Source organism: Arachis ipaensis, chromosome B6, assembly GCF_059453495.1.
Source record: "Arachis ipaensis isolate K30076 ecotype BB chromosome B6, ASM5945349v1, whole genome shotgun sequence".
NCBI classification, from domain to species: domain Eukaryota; kingdom Viridiplantae; phylum Streptophyta; class Magnoliopsida; order Fabales; family Fabaceae; genus Arachis; species Arachis ipaensis.
Window position 1 is genome coordinate 402,248 of NC_142441.1, and position 20,703 is coordinate 422,950.

At 32.0% G+C, this 20,703-nt stretch overlaps 2 protein-coding genes and 1 non-coding gene across 3 annotated transcripts; 1 reads left to right on the plus strand and 2 right to left on the minus strand.

Annotated features, from left to right (window-relative positions):
- Positions 1-1,278: 1,278 nt before the first annotated feature.
- Positions 1,279-3,723, minus strand: LOC107647889 (thaumatin-like protein 1). The gene is made up of 4 exons (XM_016351937.3): positions 2,817-3,723; positions 2,185-2,510; positions 1,758-2,116; positions 1,279-1,575 (listed from the first exon to the last, which is right to left on the minus strand). Exons 1-4 carry the CDS (start codon positions 2,941-2,943, stop codon positions 1,398-1,400), a joined length of 990 nt encoding a protein of 329 aa, XP_016207423.1. The 5' UTR covers positions 2,944-3,723; the 3' UTR covers positions 1,279-1,397.
- Positions 3,724-3,780: 57 nt separating this feature from the next.
- TRNAL-CAA (transfer RNA leucine (anticodon CAA)) lies at positions 3,781-3,864 on the plus strand. The gene has a single exon. It is a non-coding gene; the product is annotated as a tRNA-Leu (tRNA).
- A 4,203-nt stretch (positions 3,865-8,067) lies between these two features.
- LOC107645318 (pathogenesis-related thaumatin-like protein 3.5) lies at positions 8,068-10,635 on the minus strand. Its single transcript, XM_016349319.3, has 3 exons — positions 10,440-10,635; positions 9,270-9,966; positions 8,068-8,749 (listed from the first exon to the last, which is right to left on the minus strand). Exons 1-3 carry the CDS (start codon positions 10,501-10,503, stop codon positions 8,563-8,565), a joined length of 948 nt encoding a protein of 315 aa, XP_016204805.1. The 5' UTR covers positions 10,504-10,635; the 3' UTR covers positions 8,068-8,562.
- Positions 10,636-20,703: the final 10,068 nt, after the last annotated feature.

The window sequence follows — 20,703 nt, forward strand, 5'->3', positions numbered from 1 at the left end:
AAAGAGATGAAGTTTGGTCACTGATTATACCACACACCTTCATAGATCAAAGTATTGGTAGGATTACATATTACTATATCCTTCCAACCCCCAACCTAATCCAATGTGAGAAAGATTTTAAGCATGATTCTATGATTCCTCTTCCAAGAGAATCATAAAATCCAAGTACATTTAATTTCTCTTCTGAGACAATTGAATGCTTGAATGAAAAACAAAATCTTTCTAGTAAATTAAAGAGAGATGAAAAGAAAAAGAAGAATAAAAACAATTTAATCTATCAAATAACAATAGAGCTCTCTTTCTCAATGGAAATATTTAGTGATTCATAACTAAAATATTTACAAGTAAGAAAATGGAAGAGGAGAAGAGAATGGTGGGAAGGAAGAGTCCGAAGACTCTCTCCCTGGGTGAATGTGCCCAGTACAGTATATTCCCCCTTAATGTAGAAAGTAAGGCCTTTATGGCGAGAAAGTTGGGTTTTGAAAAGATTGTAATTGAGTCTGATAATTTACTGATAGTTCAAGCTCGTTTGATTGGAGAGGTTGAGCCCATCTTAAGTGACGTGCTTGATTGGAAGAAGGCAATAGATTGGTGTGTAACAACTATGGAGCAGGAGCGAAGGCCCAGTAGATCGTGGGAGACAACAATCCATGTTGATGGAGGAAACGGTTATCATTAATAGAAGGCATGGTATCCATGCAACCACAGGCAGGAACAATTACAGTAACTTATCTATCTTTTAAACTTAGACAAGGTTGTGAACAATCGCTCTTAAAATTTGTTCAATAAAATAAAAATACACTACACTCCCAAATTATTCACCTAAATCTTAATATTAGGATAACTATTCGCACATCTAATGAATTGAATATCCGACATATCTATTGTTCATATTATTTAGTATTTTCATTGTCTACCTATACTTTTCTATATGAAAACACAACATTTTTCAAAGTTCTTTTTTAACCATGTTGCAAAAATATATTAAATAAAACTAGTATGCTACCATGCCAACTTATTTTGAGTTATTTCAAAAGATATTCACATAATCTATGGTTATCAAAATCATAGGCAATGCTAGATTAACGGTGTCGCAGATCAAAATTAGACATAACCCAAAATGAGTTGGTACCAAACTTCAAATTCCCGCAAAGTTGTGTTACTTTGGCTGCCTAGTTAACATAGCTAGAGACAGTAGTGGCCACCACAATTACCAACCATATTGCTCCAATTCTAAGCCAAGCAACGCATAATCACTTCTTTTTATATATAGTGCTCCTAGATCAAACCCCTCCAATTCAATAATTATAATCCCTCACTAAAGACAATAATTATCTGATATTCTTAAATATGATACATTCAATGGGGAAAAAAAAAGTAACCTTAAAATGCATGCACTATGAGGATTGCAAATTGAGGAAAGTTAGGATAGTGAGAGTGGCAATGAGTAAGGTTGGGGAAGAGTAGGACTTGGGCGAGAGTCCATAAAAAATATCAGAGAACCATGAACTGTTCACTATCATAGGCATCTCCCCTGTTCCTGTTTCAGGTGGTGACACTCTTGCTGATTTTTGGCTGCATACAAAGACATAAATAAATTTAATTTACAACTTGTGGATATTCCAATTCCATTTATAATCGAAAGTGGTAATCAAGGTAAACTAAATAATAACATGCATGTAGTACAGATAGGATAAGTCACAAAGTGGCAACAAAATTAAATAATAATGAGAATCTACTTTATTGTTGTTAGTTACCTTGTGGTTGAAGGGCAGAATGTGATGGTATAATCAGCTCCCGTACACGTAAACGTACTCGTAGGGTCGTCGTATGCGTAGCTATACGATTTGGGGCACGCGCTCTTGAACATTGTGGAGTAAACCGAAGGCTTGCATGTGGCAGGTGAAGCGTAGGTGCCGCTGCAGCAGTATTCAGCCCTCTGAAACGCTTCACACGCGCTCTTGCATGCCACTCGGTTACTAACCCTCAACTCATTCGGGCATTGCCGGTTCAGGTCAGCTACGCAACCCGTTGACCCACATTCACCCGACCCGCCACCCGCATCCACCATCATAGGTAGATTGTATCCATCAACCAGGCTGACGTCGTAATAATCCTAATCAATTAAAAGGTTAGTCATAGAATATCAATTTACATAGTAGGAAATTCTAAAGACAGGCATACCTGGGATTGGGAACCCGACCCGATTGTGAACTCGGCTAGTGTTACGGGTGGGTCTGCCCCGGAACCATTGCATTCAAGTTGGTTGGAGCCACAATCCCCTGTGGTGCAGGTGCCCTGTTGGGTATTGGGGTCAAAATTGCAGCCGGTTCGGCCCCAAAACCTGCCTGACCAATTGGGTGGGGCTTGAAAGCTCCTCGACCCGCCGGATGGGAGGTGGAAGCCGGTGGTATCCAATGCGGAGCTGCCAGCATTGGCAAGAATCCCAGGCCACACCGTGTAATCACACTTGTTAATTATTGTAAACTTGGCCCCTAATGCTCCTTTATCTATATTCCAAATAAATAAGAGAAAAATCCAAAATAGCCAAAATTACTTCAAAAGACAATGAGGCCTTTAAAAAAAAAAATTCAATCCGGTCTCAGACAATTATTTCGAAAGGACAACGAGACTTCTGTGCTAAAAAAAATATCAGCAGCTGGATTAGGTATTTTTTTTTTTCTTAGAGATCTCGTTATCCTTTCGAGATAATTGTGAGGGGCCGATTAAGATATTCACTCATTAAATAAATATTGACCATTTTATTTGATGAATATATAAGATCAAGTAGAAAAGAAAGGAACGAGAGAACCTACCGAAGCAAAATAGAAACAAGATGATTGCAATGTGTGAAGAGAAACAGTAATAGGAAAACAATAAGGAAGCCATTGGTAAGAGAAGAATGGAGGTTGTGACACTGTTTGGGCTCCACTGCCCATGCATAAAATGTAACAACTAACTTGTGGATATAAAGTTTTAGATTTGATGTTATTTGAACTTGTTGAGAGTGTGATAAATGGAGTGCAAATGAGAGGAAGAAAGTTGGGAACTAAGATTACAAAGTGTGAATAGATACATATTTACAAATGGATTGGAATATTACTTTGAGTAAGACCCACTATAACTTTGCTGCCTCATTCTACATTCTTCAACAACCAAAACCTGTAACGCTAGGGGAAAATCACATATCTCCTCACCATTCACCAACATTATTCTTCATCTTGGAAAAGTGATTGCAGATTTTGGAGGCCCAACTTTTTGTATTCTTTCTCTCTCTTCCTTTGTTTTTATTGCAAGAAATTCAGATTACAGTATTACACGTGTTTTCTTTTGAAACCTGTGCTATGTAAAAAACACTTTTGAAACTCTTAATAAACGAATTGAGAGGGTTTAAGCGATTAAATTTTGCTACAAGTAAAGATCACAAATTATACTATATATTCGAACAGTGTTGTCTGCAATGAAATGTTTCAAACCATTATTCTTTATCTTCAGTGGAAAATTTAAAAGAATATGAGATATGAGAGAATAAAGTACATGAAACAAATAATCTTCAATTAAATTTTCCACCTTTGGAATTTCAAAAACCAATACAAAGCATCTTACGGCGGTTGTACTTAGCTCTCAATTTTGCCTAATATGCTCGGAACGACATTTCTAATTAGCAATCTCTTCCTTATAAAATTCTACAGCATATGTGATATATATATTCTTTCTAGTGTCAATCAAATTTCGGATATTAGAATCATAAATATCTGTGTGAAATTATTCAAACAGCAAGTCAGGATGGCCGAGTGGTCTAAGGCGCCAGACTCAAGTTCTGGTCCTCTAACGAGGGCGTGGGTTCAAATCCCACTTCTGACATTTTGTCGCTTCTGTTCTTATTACAAAAGTTTTCGGTTACTGCTATATTATATGATCTGTAGTGTGCTATGACTAATATGTGGCTGTCTTATATTATTTTATCAAAGGCTATTAAAGAAGGTTACTAAAGTCTATTTCTTAACACTTGTTATCTCTTTGGTGACGTTGGTTCCAACAAGGCAAAATACTCAAAATAGAGCAAAGTGAGGTTGACCATTCAAGCCAACCTTAGTAGACTCTTTTAAGTTTTTAAGCACACATGCGGCTAAGTAGCTAGCTTTCCAGTTTAATTAGTTTATATGTCGTGTACCTACCTAAAATTATTGGAGATTTGAGTAGTTCTTTTCAGATATTGAATGCTACATGCATATACATAAATAAATGCTTAGTGATTTGAAGTTTGAATCAAATTACATTTGTTGCTATGCATTGACCATCACCATCGCCACTAACAGATGTTCTTTTGCAAGAGTTACAGCAACTTATTAATCTGTCTTTGTGAGATGCTCAACATTTTTGGTTTTTTGCTCAACACTATTGATATAGGGCCTTTCTTAAAATAATATTTTATCCGCTACAATAGAAATTGTAGATTGTTCCAAAAAACATGGGCTTCCTTTCTTAAAAGTCTACTAAGGTTGTTTAGGCCCAACAACGATTAAGGGCCTCTTTCACACATGATATTCTCAGCTGTGGTCCACTACTGGCTAGCACCTCAATTTAGGGGTGTCCGCGGATCGGATCGGATTGGATATGGCCGAAAATTTGATCCGATCCGCACAATTTTTATCGGATCGGATTGGATATGATATCCGTACTTTTTAGTTCCGGATTCGATCCGATTCGATCCGCACATTTGCGGATCGGATCGGATATCGGATATATCCGCATAATTAAATCTTCTCTTTTTAATCATATTTCTATGTAAAAAAATTCGATAAAAATATTCATTCCATACTTTTAAACTTATTTATTTCTACAATATTTTTAATCAAACTCTCTCTAAATAACAAAAATAAAATAATACAATATATGAATAATAATTACTAACTAAAACATACAAACAAATAAATATAATACCAAACATATATATATTTATTTATTTTTTAATTATTATAGTGCGAATCTGCGGATCCGCGGGTCGGATACGGGAATATAGAGCAGATATCCGCGATCTGATCCATAAAGGGTGCGGATCAGATCAGATTCGATCCGATCAATTTGCGGATCGGATCGTATCCGCAATTTTCGGATCAGATGCGAATATTTACCGCGAATCTGCGGATACGATTCGATCCATGGACACCCCTACGTCAATTGATGTGTCTATGCTTTATAAGGTACAATTTCGATTGAAAATGATACTCGGGATCTCTTTCCTCTCTTCCTATTTTTTTTTTGAAACAAAGGAAGCTCAACACATTAAAGTGGAGCAAATAAAAGAAAGAAGAAGACACATAATCAGTTACCAACAAATAAACCAACCCCTACTATCCCCAGTACTCTCATCCTCCCCCAGGATCACCACCACTCCATTCCGTGTAGCTCATCAACGTCCTTGTGTGTATGACCTCCAGGCTTGCTCTTGCATTCTTGAAGATTCGTGCATTCCGTTCCAACCAGATGTTCCAAATCACTGCAAAGAACACTGACATCCACATCTTTTTCCCCTGTTGTCTATTATGCATTCCATGCCAACTCTCAAACATTTCTTTAACAGTTCCGAGAATCACCCACTCCCTTCCTAGTAGCCTCAGCCACTTGCACCACACCTGCCATGTTACCTCACACCTAAGGAATAAATGCTCAACAGATTCTAAAAGAAAAAAAGGGACGTACACACTTACAACGCTTTTTCACTTCTAATTAGTAATTAAAGCAACTCATCTTAACCTTGTGGATAGAAACGTATATATGGAATCCTCAATTATAAATTTTCAATCAATATAATGTATATTAGTGCAAGTGTGCAACTATTATGAACGTGATGAGTGCTTTAATTTGTGTTATATGTGGGAATTGAATGTGACACCACTTACAAATTTGGTTCATTGGTTTGACAAAATGAACATAATCAATATAATAAATGGATTTCGTGAAGCACAAATAAACATTTGAGATTGAGATTCACGTAGGAACACAAGAGGGGATCGGAATGAAGCAGCGGGTCAGAATACGCTATTCACACATCCCATCATTACATTAACATATCTTATATAGCTTCTTTTATTTTGTGTATGGTTGCGTAGGAATCAGGCCTGAAATGTGACGCCTAATTAATTTGTTTGTATTCATCGACTCATTGTTAACTGTTAAGTCAGTATGTAACCCATGAATAGACAGAAACAATTTTTACATGAAACATTTCCCAACAATAATGTTAATGTTTATTACTAGCTATTGATCTGTGTAGCTTTTATACTTAATCTCATACTCTTGATCAACGTGTGGAGGAAAAAGGAAAGTAATGCATAGCAAGAAAATATTAGATTAAAAAATGAAAGAAAAATACTTTAAATAAATAATAGACATATATATTATTAACTGTTGTAATGTATGTGTCTATTTATTTTTGAGAAATCGTTATATAAATAATAATTTTTTAACTGAAACTTCATTTGTATTCGATAAGATTCATGATAAATAATAAAGAGCAGTTAATAAAAATTATATAAAATTATATGAAAACTCAAAAAATAATGAATATTTTATTGTCTAAAATTACATCGTTTTATATATACTATCTATTATTTATTGTCGTAAAAGATCTAATTGATATTAAAAAAAATTAATTAGCCCAAAATTAAAATTCTTGAAGATGTAATTGTCCCTTTATTAAGTTATATTATGAGATGAAAGACTAGGTAGCATCAATATTCATCTAAACTTCAACCACTCCATCGGTGATTCATGTTTACAAAGTCAAAGTATCATCATCTTATCCATAAAGCCAGGCATCTACCATTTTGACATTTATATCACTTCATTCACATAATACTGCTAAATTAGGTTATCTAAAATATGATGCCCATAAATTAAAAGTTGAACTACTCGCCGATGCCAGGACTGCTACATACATATATACTTAAGTTTGCCATACGATTAGCCTCACTCAGATAAATTGGAACATTAAGAAAGATTATTAGTCAAATTATCATTTAGTTTTCTTCATGCATAAGCTTAATTAAATGTTAACTCAACAACCTGGTGAGTTTGACTTTTAAAATCGTGCCGGCGGCCGAATCTGGATTATAATCGTGCTTCTAATTCCGTTGAATTCAAAAACCACGTATAACCAGCCACCAGGGACGGACTTACGGGGCGAGTGGAGGCCTCGGCTCCTAACTTTTTTAAAAAGAAATTAATAGTAATATATCATATTAAATAATTATTATAAGGTTTTTTTAAGAAGCCAAACAAAGATAGAGAACTTGTAAAAAATAAAAGATCGTTACGTTAAATTGGTTATTGTAGAAACTTAAAACATATACTTTTTTCTGTTGAAAATATTTCAATTAAATGAACCGTAATTAGAAAGTAATAATAATGAAGAGCGAATTTCAATCCAAGCTAGCTATAACATGATGTTGTCGTGGATGGAGAATAAGATATAGACGCGACCCACCAACAAGGCATGAATGATAATATAATAATGTGAAGGGGAAATAAAAGGACTAAAAAAACGCTTGGTTGGAGATTATTGCTGCATTACACCACTCACTCTTATTATAATAATACAAATTAATCCATCTGTGGCAAGGGGCACACCACTCTTATGTATGTTCATAATAATTGCAATTGGAATGGTCCCATTAGTAGATGTTGATTATTCATATAAAAAGGCCATAAATTTAGATATGCAAAATATATTAGCATTTAACCTTCTATATCAACATGTATTGGAATAAACTAACAACAATTATTAAGAATAAAACTATTTTTTAATAAAAACTAAAACTAAAAATGAATTAAAAACTTTTCTCTTGCATAAACTCCAAAAAGAGCAAGCTATTGAAAAGACCCAAAATTTCTTTTTCAGTCGCTAGTCATTCATTCTTATAATTGCTCATTGCTGGTGTCATCATTTCTTTGTGAGACCTAGCTTGAACATAATTTATGTTATCCATTCTTATTATTTTGGCACTTTTTTTACACGACAAGGTTGGTATTGTATATTGAATAAGTCTCACACGGCAACAAATAGAAGAAAGTAATAATATACCAATCCATCTAATTTCTTTATATCTGTTCTCAAATACCATAGCCTCCCACATTACATAATGTATTAATGTTCCCCAACCAATAAATGAATTGCATTGCCCACAATAAAATGAATCCAATATTAGTATACCCAATTACCAATTGATCTAACCTAGGGAAAATAATTAAAAAAAAAAAAAAAAACTTCTCTCAACTACTTTACCTATATTGCTATATGAATACACATGGAGTAATTAATAATAATACTCTAGAGTGGGATTTGGAGGGAAATAAATAATTAAGTGTGGTAGGATATAGGCCGATAGGGTGAGCCTTTCGCCTTTCTCTCCAAATGAGTCATGTCCTCGTCATCACGGCCTAACGAATGTGGGCCCTAGCCAGCTCACATGGCCCATGCTGGTCTTACCATTCATTTTGGGCCAAAGAACATGGAAGCATGTGTGTATCTTACAAGGTGATGGGCCTCGGTAGTAGTAGTTAGATGAGCTGGGAGAAGCGCCAAACTGCCATGGTGACACCAACAACGGCGGCGATTGCTCGAGATTGGAACACATGGGTGCACGTGGCCCATGAGATCTCGCTCTGACCGAAGCCTTGGTACACCATTGTGCCATTGTCCAGTAAGGATGATGCAGAAGAACCACCTTCATTTGACGCTTTCTGACTGCAAATCAGAAAACAAAACAAACAATTTTATCACTTCTTCAAATGGAAGCAGTAACGTGTAACTGTCATGAGCTCCATAATTATTACTACTATTATCAACTGGGCACTTACTTTAATGCCGGTAGTACCAGTATGGTGTGCTATAGTTTTCAATGGATAGATGACAACTTTGACTCATATAATCAATCAAATTATGTGCATGTTAACACCTTATTATGTGATCATAATACACTAAAATAATATTTATATACAGCTAAGTGTGCACTTGAAAAATATGAAGTTGCGTGATTTTACAAAAAAGCCCCACTCGTATGTCAGTTAAGTGAAAACAAAGACGTTATAGAAAACAACAGAACGGTAACTGTACTTGCAACTTGCAATTGCAAGTGTCCAAACCCAACGTTCATCTTCACAAATCTCAAAGCCAGTCAGTAAGTAACAAATAGTGCACCTACATTAAAAGGACTAAACTACCCTTTAAAACCATAAAGCTTTAAGGAGTGTTGCTGATTACTAACCTTGTACTAGGGGCAGGGCAAAAGGTAATTGTGTAATCGGCATTGGCGCAAGTAAACGTGCTGGTCTTGTCATCGTACGCGTAGCTATAGGCGCGTGGGCAAGCGCTTTTGAATATTTGCGAGTAACTCGATGGCTTGCAAGTATCCGGCGTCCCATACGCGCCGCTGCAGCAATATTGAGGCGAACCGAACGCTTCACACGCGCTTTTACACGCGACTCCTTGTTTTCCATCCTCACTCATAACCCTCAGCTCCGAAGGACACGCGCCGTTCAAATCTCCGACGCATCCCGTGGCGGTGCAGTTTCCGGCGTCGGATCCGCCGCTGGGTGCCACCAGCATGGGGACGTTGTAGCCGTCGACGAGGCTGACGTCGAAAAAATCGAGGCCGCCAGAGCCGTCAAGTGTGAACTCGGCCAGCGTGGCCGGTGGCGTGGCGCCGTTGCCGGAGCACTCAAGCTTTCCTGAGCCGCAGTCGCCAGTGACGCAGGAGAATTTTCCTGTGGAGTCTTGGGAGCAGAGGGTTCGGCCCCAGAAGCGGCCGCCCCAGCCAGCTGCGGCGGTGACTGGAGTGGACTGGCCGGGTTGGAGAACGAAGCCGGTGGTGGAGAGAGGGGAGACTCCGGCGTTAGATAGAATTCCCGGCCATACTGTGTAGTCACATTTGTTAACCAATGTGAATGTGGTTGCAATTACCCCTGCATAATCAATATTCAATTATTCAAAAGTGATTATTTGATCCTAATGAAATTGGCTAATGAATTATAACTCAAATGACATAGTCTCTCCATACTCAATTAAAAAGTTGCGAGTTCAAGTCTCTTATATTAGTAAAAAAAAAAAAAAAGAAATTGCCTATCAACTTTAGTTGTAATGTCAAATTGATATCTGACTAGCACTTAACCATCAAAACAAAAATAAGTCTAAAATTATTGTCCCCTAACATTCCTCGTGTCAAATTATTTTACGGATTTAATGGTCATTCGTCTACTTCATTATTATTGTTAACATGTTAATCTTTTTTGGTGGATTGTATAAATCTAGGTTGCACTAACAACGTACAGTGCATAAAGTCGTAAAATAAATATATGAAATGATTAATAAAGGATGAAGAACAAAGATGGGTGGGAGCATGGAGGTGAGATGTCCATGGTTGGTGTGATTTAATTACCTGATAATGAGAGATGAAGTGTTAATAACATGGAAATGAATACTGAGACTTGACGATGATCCATAATACAAGGTGGGTGGGTTTCGGGAGAAGAAGGTGATGAAGCAAGTTGTTGCTGCTTCTTCAAGTTGATGAGATGAGAGAAGAATGGTATGAGATCCAAACATTACTTATTTATAGACGTTAGAGTTAGTTTATTCAAAAGGGATTACAATGTAATTCATTCGTATCTTACTTTATTTTTACCCTTTCCCTTTGTGGGTCCCTCCACCAGCTGACCAAAGTAACGTTCTTTCTTTCCTTCACTTCTTTTTATTTCTCATCATTAAACGCAAACATTCTTCTATCTCACTCCATAATTAACAACTAGCTACATACTAGTTAATTACTCTGCTTAATTTAGATAAAACTTTTTTTTACTTCGTATTAGCAATAAAATAGTTTTTATATTACTCTGTTCTCTTTTCGTTCTCACACACGAATTAATATGTTCTAAGACACACAACGTAATATTATAAAAGTGTTTATCATTGTTTTGTGACCTAAAAGAAAAGAAGAAAAAAAAAGAAAGGGGGAACGGAGGGGCACTTTTGGAGGCTTGTTGTATTGATATGCTCAGAAAAAATGTCTTCCTTTTATTCAATACCATTTGACTTTTCTTTTCTATTGTTGCAATGATATAAATAAGACAAACCAGATATAATATACTTTTATTATAGTTAGCTTCAAAGTAATAATCATAGTTTAACATATACACATACAAAATAGGCTATATACTTTTTTCCCTTTCTCAATTAAAATTAAAGTACGGCATCATATGGCATTCTATTGTCCTATATATAGGTGCAAAAGAAATTTTCAAAGAACGGAATTTCATTGCATTCAATGAAACAGAGTATACATGTGTATCTCATTTGATATGTAATTTCTCACCTGACGAAAACCCATTGTAGCCAAACAGATTCAATGTTAATTTCATGGGTTTTTTTTTCCTTGTCTCTTAGCTGAATTGAACATAATAAGATATGTTGCAATTGATTTACTATGATCACATGCACGCATGTTCCTAGATATTAATAATACGTGGTGGGTCATTGCTTTTGTTTTATTTTCAATAAATAATAACGAGATATATTTGATTATTGACACAACAACTGAAATTACAGCTGAAAATTATTGTCGTTACATGAAAATTAACGTAACGGCTGTTTTCCTTATAGTCCTGCTTAGGGGCGGCAAGCGGGGAAGCCCGCCCCGCCCCGCCTAGTGAGGCGGTCCCAGAATCTCAGCCCGCCCCGCCTAATGGTGGGCTGGCGGGCCGGCGGGCTAAGCCTGCCAAATATCCATTTTTTTAACTTTTAACTATTAAATAATATATATAAAGATATAAAAAAATCTCTTCTATTTTTTACTTTTAACTATTATAATTTCTAAAGGTATAAAAAATTATATTTTTTATATTCATAAACATTAAAATTTTTGTAATTATAAATATCTAATAAACATAATTATAAACCAAGTTTTCATCCAAAACATAAGTATAAATATTCTCTCCAAAACAAAATAAACATAATTTAAAATATAATTATAAATATTGTCTCCAAAGTAACATAAACATAATTCAAACCACTCAATTTTTATCTTCATACTCTTGTAAGTTAGGTTTGGCAAAAAAAATTGTAAAAATACCCCCTCACTAAAAAAACACAAAGCCCGCCCCATCCCGCCAAAGCTCGCCAAAGCTCACGGTTTAAACGGTGCCGGTTAGGCGGGTTTTTGTTATTTGGCGGTCCCAATTTTTCAGCCCGATCCGCCTTTTTTGGCGGGTTACGCGGGGCGGCCCGACAGATTTAGACCCGTTTGCCACCCCTAGTCCTGCTATCTCAATATCTCACCCATGCACACCTGGTCCTAAACTCACTATACTTAAAAAAATAATTTAATAATCGTAATTTATTAGTAACTTAAAATTCTTTTATTAAAGTATCACTAATTATAAATACCAGAGTAGCTATTTAATGTATTATTTTTTTAAATATGTTCAGAAAATAATAACGCGTTAATTATATCATTTACATGTTGTTAATTCTATATGTTTATTTTGTCTTTGAATTCTATCAATAGCAGGTATAAACGAAATTTTGTTTCATTATCCAAATTTAGATTTAATAATTATTTTATTTTGAGACGTAAAGGTGTGACTGCACAGCTAAACAACTATTGGCTTTGATGTTACAGTGGAAAGCCAAAGGAACCCACCGTACCATTGATTGATATGTAAATATGCCAAGAAAAACGAGAAAAGGGTTTTGAATTTGGATTGAAATTTTGGTCAAGTGTGACTTCATTCTAACTTGTGAGTAGCCCCTTGCTAATTGCTAACCAAATGGATAAAAAAGTTATTTAGTCTTATTTGGCAACCTTTTCAATTTTGACACGTTTTACATCATCTAAAAAATGATAAATTATTTTTTTGTTTGTCTCAAACGTGTATACTTAATTTTTTAACTTATTTTGATCTTTTAATTTCACAAGCCATTTTATTTTTAATGGTCAGATTTTATGATTTGTAGTAATTAATTAATCATTATTAATATTTTTAATAATGTAAAATTATATTAAATATAAAATTATTTATTTATTTTTACTTATTAAATACTGACCAAATTTTAATAAAAATACTAATTTTTTAAACTTTTTTCGATTATATATTAGCAATTAAATTAATCAGTTGAGTTGCTGAGTCTTCTTGTTGAAGTTAAGCTTCAACTTCCCAGATTTTCTATCATTGTAAAAATTCTTGCCATTGTTGAACTGCTTCAGTACTTGGCTATATAATCATTATGTATTTAGGCTTAATTATTAGGTAATTGTCCTGAATATTAGTTTCACCAGAAAACAACCACTCATCAAGTCACATATTCAAACATCTAATTCACATTAAATTCTCTACTCTTCTCTTAAAAATATCCAAAAGTCAGAAAAAGCATACCCTAAATTAAAATATCTGGGTTTTGATACTGATATAGGGGCTGAAAAATCAATTCAATTTAGTATGAAATTAAATAATAACAGGGCGTTTGAATTATCACAAATTCATAGGTTCTTAACACATTTAATTAAGTAGCTATCTACACAATATTATTTGGGTTTGGGCAGTTAAGGACGTAAGTTCATGTTATTGAATAAGAGTGTGCTACGAAACATTGACACTTTGCTGAGTTGTCGTGTCTGTGTGTTAGACATATTTTGGACACGACACTTATCGACACTCGTCCGACACACGTGTCTGCTGTGTCTAAACCGTGTCACAATAAAAATTAAAAAATTCTTCTCTGGAGACACTTGGACACACTTAAATACCATCACGTGTCAGCGTGTCCGGTCTTATTCTTAATATATATTCTTAAAATAAATTTAGATATAGTATATATTATTATTTATTAAAATAAAAAATATTTTAAATACTTGATATAGTTAAAATAAGACATTAAAAATAATTTAAAAAATAATTTATATTTTAATATTAATAAAACATTAAAATATCATTTCAGTTTATCTAAAAATTACTTTATATTTTATATGTATGCGTGTCATCGTGTTATATAAGATTTTAAAATTTGCGTGTCGACGTGTCCCGTGTCCATGTCAGTGAAGTCCGTACATCATAGAGAGTGTGCATGTTGATATATAGAGTTAAGATTATTAGAAAGTTAGAAACTAAACTAAATAGATATTTTGTGACATGTTCTACCAAATAAAGTTCTATTGGGCAAGTGTCACTCGCCCTGTTTTAAATGGAAAAACGTACCCATGTATTTAGGCAGCGACGGAGATTCATGCTATGAACACAGACAAGTTTTAATACATCAATGACAAAAGTAGTCATTTCTGACGTCATATATAATAAGAAAATTAATATGTCCATTTTTGCAGTTGTCAAAGATTAATCAGTACAGTTATCATTTATAAATGGATAAGTAGTACTGTTTTTATCATCAAAATTTATAACATTTTGGATACTTTTTACAATAAAAAAAGAATGGAGATCGACAATTTGAATTTTTCACAAAAATATTAAGAATCTGTATTTTACTGTTTTTAAATTTTAAATAATCCATCACCACAAATTAGACTCCACTTATTTTATAACCTTTAATTTTAAGTGTCTTTATTGGATAATAATATTATAATATTTTGTGACCCTTATGCGAGGGTTGTCTAAAATCGTCACTGCGCTTAAATTATTAGCAACAATTTTATAATGGTTGCAAAAATATTGTTTTGTTGTAGTGACTCCTTTGTTTCCAATATTTTTTTAATAATTGATTAAATGTTTGGCACTATTTTAAAAATTTTTTTTTGAAAAAGTATAAATATATGACTTTTTTACTTTTGGATAAGTCATTCTACCACTAAATTAAAAAAAAATCATTTCAAAACAAAAAAATCTATTTTTCTTTTTGACTTTGTGAAAAATATTGACCTTTCACCACCATTTTTACGCAAGGTCTGCTAGAAGCACTGGCCTTCCACCATCATTCTCACGCAATGTTTCAAACCTTACCATTTTCACTTAATGATTCATCTGATAGAAGTATTGATCCTCCACTACCATTTACAGACAATATTGCATCTGAACAACCTACTGCATATATTCCTTCTAAGTATTTTTTTATTATTTTATAACTCTATTTTTTATTATTAAATTTATATTTAACTGTAGTATGAAATTTCAGTTTTAATTTTATTTTTTTCGTATGTGATTTTATAGCTTGTTATTATTTTCATAGTTAATTATAGCAAGTTTTTTACCTCAATAAAGGAGAAGAGAGTTCTAATAGGAGTAAAAAAATAAAAAAAAAAGCAACAAAATATACATTGACACACATTTTATATTTATTTTTTATTTTCACCTACCATATCATACACAATATTAGTGATTAGGTTATGTAAAATCAACATTTAATATTGAAAAGTATTTGTTATTATCGTTATTTTAATATTCATTCTCTTCTGTAAAAAAATTTATTTTTTGAGTTATTTATCCAAACGCTACAACTTTAAAATAAGTACTTTTATAACTAAAAATCAAAATACAAAATAACTTATTTATAAGCTGTTATTAATAAAAGTTCTTATCTTTTAATTTTTTTTTTCCAAAAAAACTTATTTAAGTTATTTACTCAAACTGGGCTTATGTGTACATCAAAATTAACTATCGAAGTGAACCATCAGTATAAAATATATGTTAAAATATAAATACATATTAAAAATAAATTAAACTACATATATATTTATATATAAATATATTGGTGATTAATTTTAATGTACAAATAGTATTTTTGTTGAACGTTATATGCTTTTTATTTTGTAAGTTCATCTCTGATCTTTAATGTTCTGGTGAAGGCTTTGTATCTGTTATTCTGTTCCCTTTCGGTGCTATAGATGTTAGAAGCAATGACGTTAGCAATAGGCAAATTAGATTATTGGATCTACAAACTAGTAACAAGTAAAGTGCGTGGGGAATTCTAAATTTCTAAGCGAATCTATCAATTGAAAATATCTACGTACTTCTCCATAAGTGACAAAACGGCTTTTTTTTTAATAAATTAAAAAAAGAAAAAATCTAGGGCCAGCACTATTTTTGTTGAAATCTGGCCAACACTTAACCATAAAAAAAAAATCATTAATTTTACACTATTAAAAATATTAATGATGACTAATTGATGGCTAAACATCACAAATTCTGCTAGTTTTCTCCCTAGCACTCCTCTTAACAAAAATATATTTATCGTTTTTTGTAGTATTTTACAATTTCACAGACATACAATTTCGCAATTAATATCTGCAAAATAAAAAAAAAAATTAAGTTTTCTATTTTAGGACATTCAGTTCAAAATTGAGAAATACTGCGTAAAATAGTAAATATTTGTATTTTAGTGTAAATGATAATTTTTTTTATTTATTAAAAAAAAGGTGACAAAATCGATAACATTATTGTCAGTATAATTTTGTCACGTATATTGAATTGTTATTTCCCAGGTATACATAACAACAATATACAAAATAGTGTGCAAGTGTTCTTCATCTTTTCCTTAAATTTGTTTGGACATGCATGGAACTCTCAACGAGAGATAATATATAGTGACTTTGCTTTGAAGTTTCTACTTAATTTATTTTAGTAGTTTCATTTTAAATTCCATACAAATTCTGTAGCGGTCATGGAGAAACTTTCAATACGTTACATATGTATAAGCAAGCCTAGACCTTTGGTAATGAACGACATGAAAAAGGAATCATATATAAAGAAAAGTGACGAAATATATAATTAATTTCAAAATTAAAGTGCTCTTGATTTTTAACTAAATCATATAAAGAAAATTCATACAAGCTAAGTGATGACGTTATGAACAGCTGTCTTCATTTCTCCATTCACAGGAAACTGGATTTGACATCATAAGGAAAATGATAATGTCGTATTTAGCATGCAAACGAGTAATAGGACCTCTTCTTTTGTCTTTTAATTTAATTTCAAACGGCTATTACTGTCAGTAGCATTTAATTTATCGGAAAGTTTGATTTATACTTTTTGTAATCATATAAAATCACACTTTCTGACAAATCAAATGTAACTTTCATTTCTCACACATACATAATTTGGACAAAATAATTTAGTCTCTCTAAATTTGTTTTCATCAAACCAGAATTGAAGATTATATATTATACTTAGCTTTAATTATATATAATGTATGTATTCAAATTTTGTTTGTCAAAATTGCAGCCTATGATCACAGGCTCGTAGGATTTAGTTGACTTGTTTCACCAGAGGAAATTTCAGAAACAATACTCAGCTACTATATATTTAATAAGATTATACTCTGAAATTATTCTTCTGTTTTTTCCCCCTAGAAATTAATGCACAGGCAAATTAGATGCAATTAATATGGTAATTGACAGTAGTTGATATCCTTTATTAAAAGCACGATTATTGATTAATCCATATTTCTAACAATTCTTGCATGCATCCTCATTTTACAGGTATACTATATATACAAACTTTTTTTGCCTTACAAGTCTTATAAGTTGGCACAAGCTCAACAAAACACACGCGCATTACACTCTCACATTCAAGAGTAAATACACGCATGTTACTCAACAACTTCTTCCTGTTTTTAAAGCGCGCTACTTATCATTATGAACGACTCTTCTTCTTCCTCCTCGATGAAAACCACAACTGTCATTTTTTTTTCGAGTTTTTCCTCCTCCTCCTCTTCCTTCTTCTCCTCCTCCTTCTTTGTGTTTCTCCTCCTTTTTCTTCGCGTGTTTCATCTTCATCGTCGTGTTTCTCCTTCTTTTTCTTTTGATTTTGCAACATTATGTATTTTTTCTTCTTTGTTTGATTTTTTCTCCCAAAAAGAATTATGAGAATATGAAATAAGAAGATGAAGAAGAAGAAGCAGCAGAAGATGAGGAGGAAGAAGAGGAAGAGTTCTGAATTATACAGAACTCATCAGAATAAAAATTCACCCAAATATCTTCGTTTTTACTCCCAAATTTGCTGCAGATATAGAAATGAATTATGTTACGTGTACACTAAAATCAGCCACAAAAGTAAGCAAGGGCTGCAAAATACACTACAGAAGAGCTGCAAAATACACTCAAAATACATCATATTAAAGCAAGCATAAACTATAGAATGCAAATACAACTATAAAATCATCATAAAAAATCACAAAAACCAGATTCATGAATCATAACTAAACAGAAACTAAAACAATTCAACTAAAAGAATAAGACAGTTAACCCTCCATCAGATGAAAAGTCATAAACTATAAATACACCCAAACTTTTATAAAAATACACCCAAATATTCCTTATCTACACCCGAACGTCTGATATAAAATGGATAAGATTATATTAATTCTAATCAGAACTAGTACATTAGGTTCAATTCAAACAAAGAATAATTAACATCAAATTTCACAAGCAAGGGTTCATCTGACAATCTGAAGTTGAATTATCCATTATCTTCAAAAACGATTTCAGAGCTTAATGTAAAAAAACAATGAAAATCGAGAATAACGAAAAAAGAGAACAGAGAAAGAAAAACACGTAAATAAAAAAGGAGAAAGAGAAGACAAGAAATTTGAAAAAGGAAACGGAATCCTTTCAAAAATTAAAAATCTGTTAGAGGCACGTGAAACATATGTGCATAACAAACGCATTTGAGCGTAATATCAATTAGAGAACTTGTAAGACTTGTATAGCAAAATTACTTGTATGTAGAGATTAGTCCCTCGTTTTATTGTTATGATTAATAATTCGATCCCTTCTATCAAAAGAAATGAATATTAATTCAGTTCATGCACCTATCTACTTAATGAGTTTGAAGTACAATAATACTTCCCTTCCCTTCGCATCGTACACATAACACAATGTACTTCGTGGTTAGGCCAAGATGGAAGCTATAGTAACTTAGTCAGACATAGTCCCAAACTGAATAAAGGATATAGAAAAATTGTATTAGTTCATTCCCATCAATATAATGAAAAACTTTCAAGTGCACTGATGTTTCAGTATTTTTAAAATTATAAAAATATATATAATATTTATAATTAAAATCATCGATTAAAATTTATTGAAATACTAATATATCGATATATTTAAAAGCTTTTTCAATATATTAATCAATAAAACACTAAAAAGTAAATTATTTGTTAATTATTAATCAATACTATATATATGTCTATATCTAGATTCATTTTGAACTCAGATACATTGATTTAGAATATATATTTTTTTTAAAAAGTTCAAATAAAATCTCATTGTAAATTTGAGAGAGTTGTCGAGATTCATTGTATATTTGTATCTGACAAATTAAAGGAAGGTTTAATTATTTTGTTAGTTATTATAATTTTATTGAATTTTTAGTTATGTTTTTATATTTTTTTAATTGAGTCTCTATGTTATATTTTATTTTATAATTAAATTTTTGATGTGATAAAAATGTTGGAATTAATAGAATATTTTATTAAACAAAATGAATATACCTAATATTTAACTGAATATTTAGTATAGTTTAACAGAATATTTCATTAATTTTAATATTTTTATTATAATAAAGATTTAACTACAAAATTTGATATGGTACAGAAATTTAATTAAAAAAATATATAAAAACTTAATTAAAATTTAATAAAATTATAAACACTAACAAAATAATTAAGTCTTAAAAAAAAGTAATTTAAAAATTATAGATAAATATAAAATGATAGAATTAGCTAAAGGAGTAAAATTAAAGCAATGATTGCCAATGAAATTTGAATTCCAAATTCCTTATTTATTGGATCACATCAATTTTTTTTGGTAGTATCTCATAGGCTACAAAAAAATAGATCAATGATTAATTCATAATAGATTCGAGTTATATTTAATAATTTATTATTAGCTAATAAATTATTAGCTAATAAATTATTATATTCATAAACTCACCTTCAAACTTTTAACATTTAAACTAATAAACTAATTACTAGAGAAACCTAAAATATTGGATTACATCAACTTTATTGATAAAAAAGATAGAAGGCCCAATTTAGTTAAGATCCATATCCACTATTCAAGTACATGTATCTTGCAAACCTTATCTGCTCCCTGCCTCCCTTGCAATATTATAACCGTCTAAATTAGATGACATGAAAAATGCAACCATGTCCATGACGTATATATCAAGGAAAAGTATACAACACTAATAATATTTGGAATAAGCATAAGATATTAGATATTTTATAAAATCAGTAATTTATGTATTTTTAATTATTGCTAATAAATTCTTTGATTTAATTTAAAAACTTTTAATTCTTGAATCATAAATTCAGATGAAATTAAAATGTGTTTGTTTGTTATTGAGTAATCAGAATTGGAGACTCAAACTTTATAAAATTTATGAACAGTCATGTTCTTTCCATTAAAGAACAGACCAACTACCAATATAATTAATTAATAATTACAACACCACCCAAACTAATTTCTATATTAACAAATTAGACCACAATTAGAATAAAAAATTATAACATAAGAAACTAATTTTTAATTACTATGAACTATGAAGTGGGTTGGAAACTTGGAATGACACATAACATAAGGGGAGCGTTTTTTCTACACTGAATAAAAATAGTATATATTATATATTATATATAATGAACAAGCTAAGACTATCATTTTATTCTTGCTTAGCTAGGTACATATATATATCATCAAATAT